The sequence below is a fragment of the Myotis lucifugus genome, unplaced genomic scaffold, assembly GCF_000147115.1.
Source record: "Myotis lucifugus unplaced genomic scaffold, Myoluc2.0 scaffold_26, whole genome shotgun sequence".
Classification (NCBI taxonomy): Eukaryota; Metazoa; Chordata; class Mammalia; order Chiroptera; family Vespertilionidae; genus Myotis; species Myotis lucifugus.
Genome location: NW_005871074.1, coordinates 7970630 through 7971629, shown reverse-complemented (window position 1 = coordinate 7971629; position 1000 = coordinate 7970630). Strand labels below are relative to the sequence as shown.

Sequence of the window (1000 nt, the reverse complement as noted above, 5' to 3'; positions counted from 1 at the left end):
TAAGGGAAATAGAAGGGAAAGGGGGCAAATCTCACTGAAATGGCCTCCTGGGAGAAGCGAGGATACTGGCTGCCCTCTATTACTTAACTTACAATATCTTAGAGGAGGGCTCCCGAGGAGCCGAGGGGCTACTGTGGACAGAAAGGGTTACCTTTTCCTCTGCCACGGTGAGCGGGGAGGCCAGGAAACCAGTGCTGACCGGTGCTGTGCTGAGTGTGGAACTGGTCGTGGCAGGAGTGGGCACATCGTGGCAGAGAAGTCAGGGCCTCCGTGCTCCGGATTTGGCTAAAGGAAAAGTCGGGCTTTCACCTCGTTTCCCTCCCTACCCTCCAAGTCCCCTCCCGACGCCGAGTGTTGATTCTATTGGCCGCTGCCCCTTTAAGAGCCGCCACTCCCCCCACACCCCAGCGGTGGCACCAAGTGTGGGGGTGTGTGGGGGGGCTGAGCTTTCTCTCCCAGTCAACCAGGGAAGATGGCCCAGGCCAAGGAGATCTCTCCCACGCCCCACTGCCCCCTCCCCTGAGTCGCGTGAGCTGGGAGCCCCCTTACCTCTTTCCCTCCCGCCCCACGCGCGACGTGGGAATGGCTCCGCGGCCTGACGCGAACAGCTCTCTGGCCTCGTGGCCAGATGCCCCCACCCTGGCGCCCAATTCTGCCAACACGAGTGGGCTGTCAGGGGTGCCGTGGGCAGCGGCGTTGGCGGGGGCGCTGTTGGCGCTGGCGGTGCTGGCCACCGTGGGAGGCAACCTGTTGGTCATCGTGGCCATCGCCCGGACGCCGAGGCTCCAGACCATGACCAACGTGTTCGTGACTTCTCTGGCTGCAGCCGACCTGGTCGTGGGACTCCTGGTAGTACCGCCGGCGGCCACCTTGGCGCTGACCGGGCCACTGGCCCCTGGGCGCCACTGGTTGCGAGCTGTGGACCTCGGTGGACGTGCTGGGCGTGACCGCCAGCATCGAAACCCTGTGCGCCCTGGCCGTGGACAGATACCTGGCCGTG

General features: G+C 64.3%; 1 protein-coding gene across 1 annotated transcript in view; it reads left to right on the top strand.

The window, feature by feature from the left end:
- The first annotated feature begins 582 nt into the window (after window positions 1-582).
- ADRB3 (adrenoceptor beta 3) overlaps window positions 583-1000 on the top strand; it is a 1233-nt gene continuing 815 nt past the window's right edge. Inside the window, 2 exon segments of the mRNA XM_023751823.1 lie at window positions 583-882; window positions 884-997. Coding sequence (XP_023607591.1) covers window positions 583-882; window positions 884-997 — 414 coding nt within the window.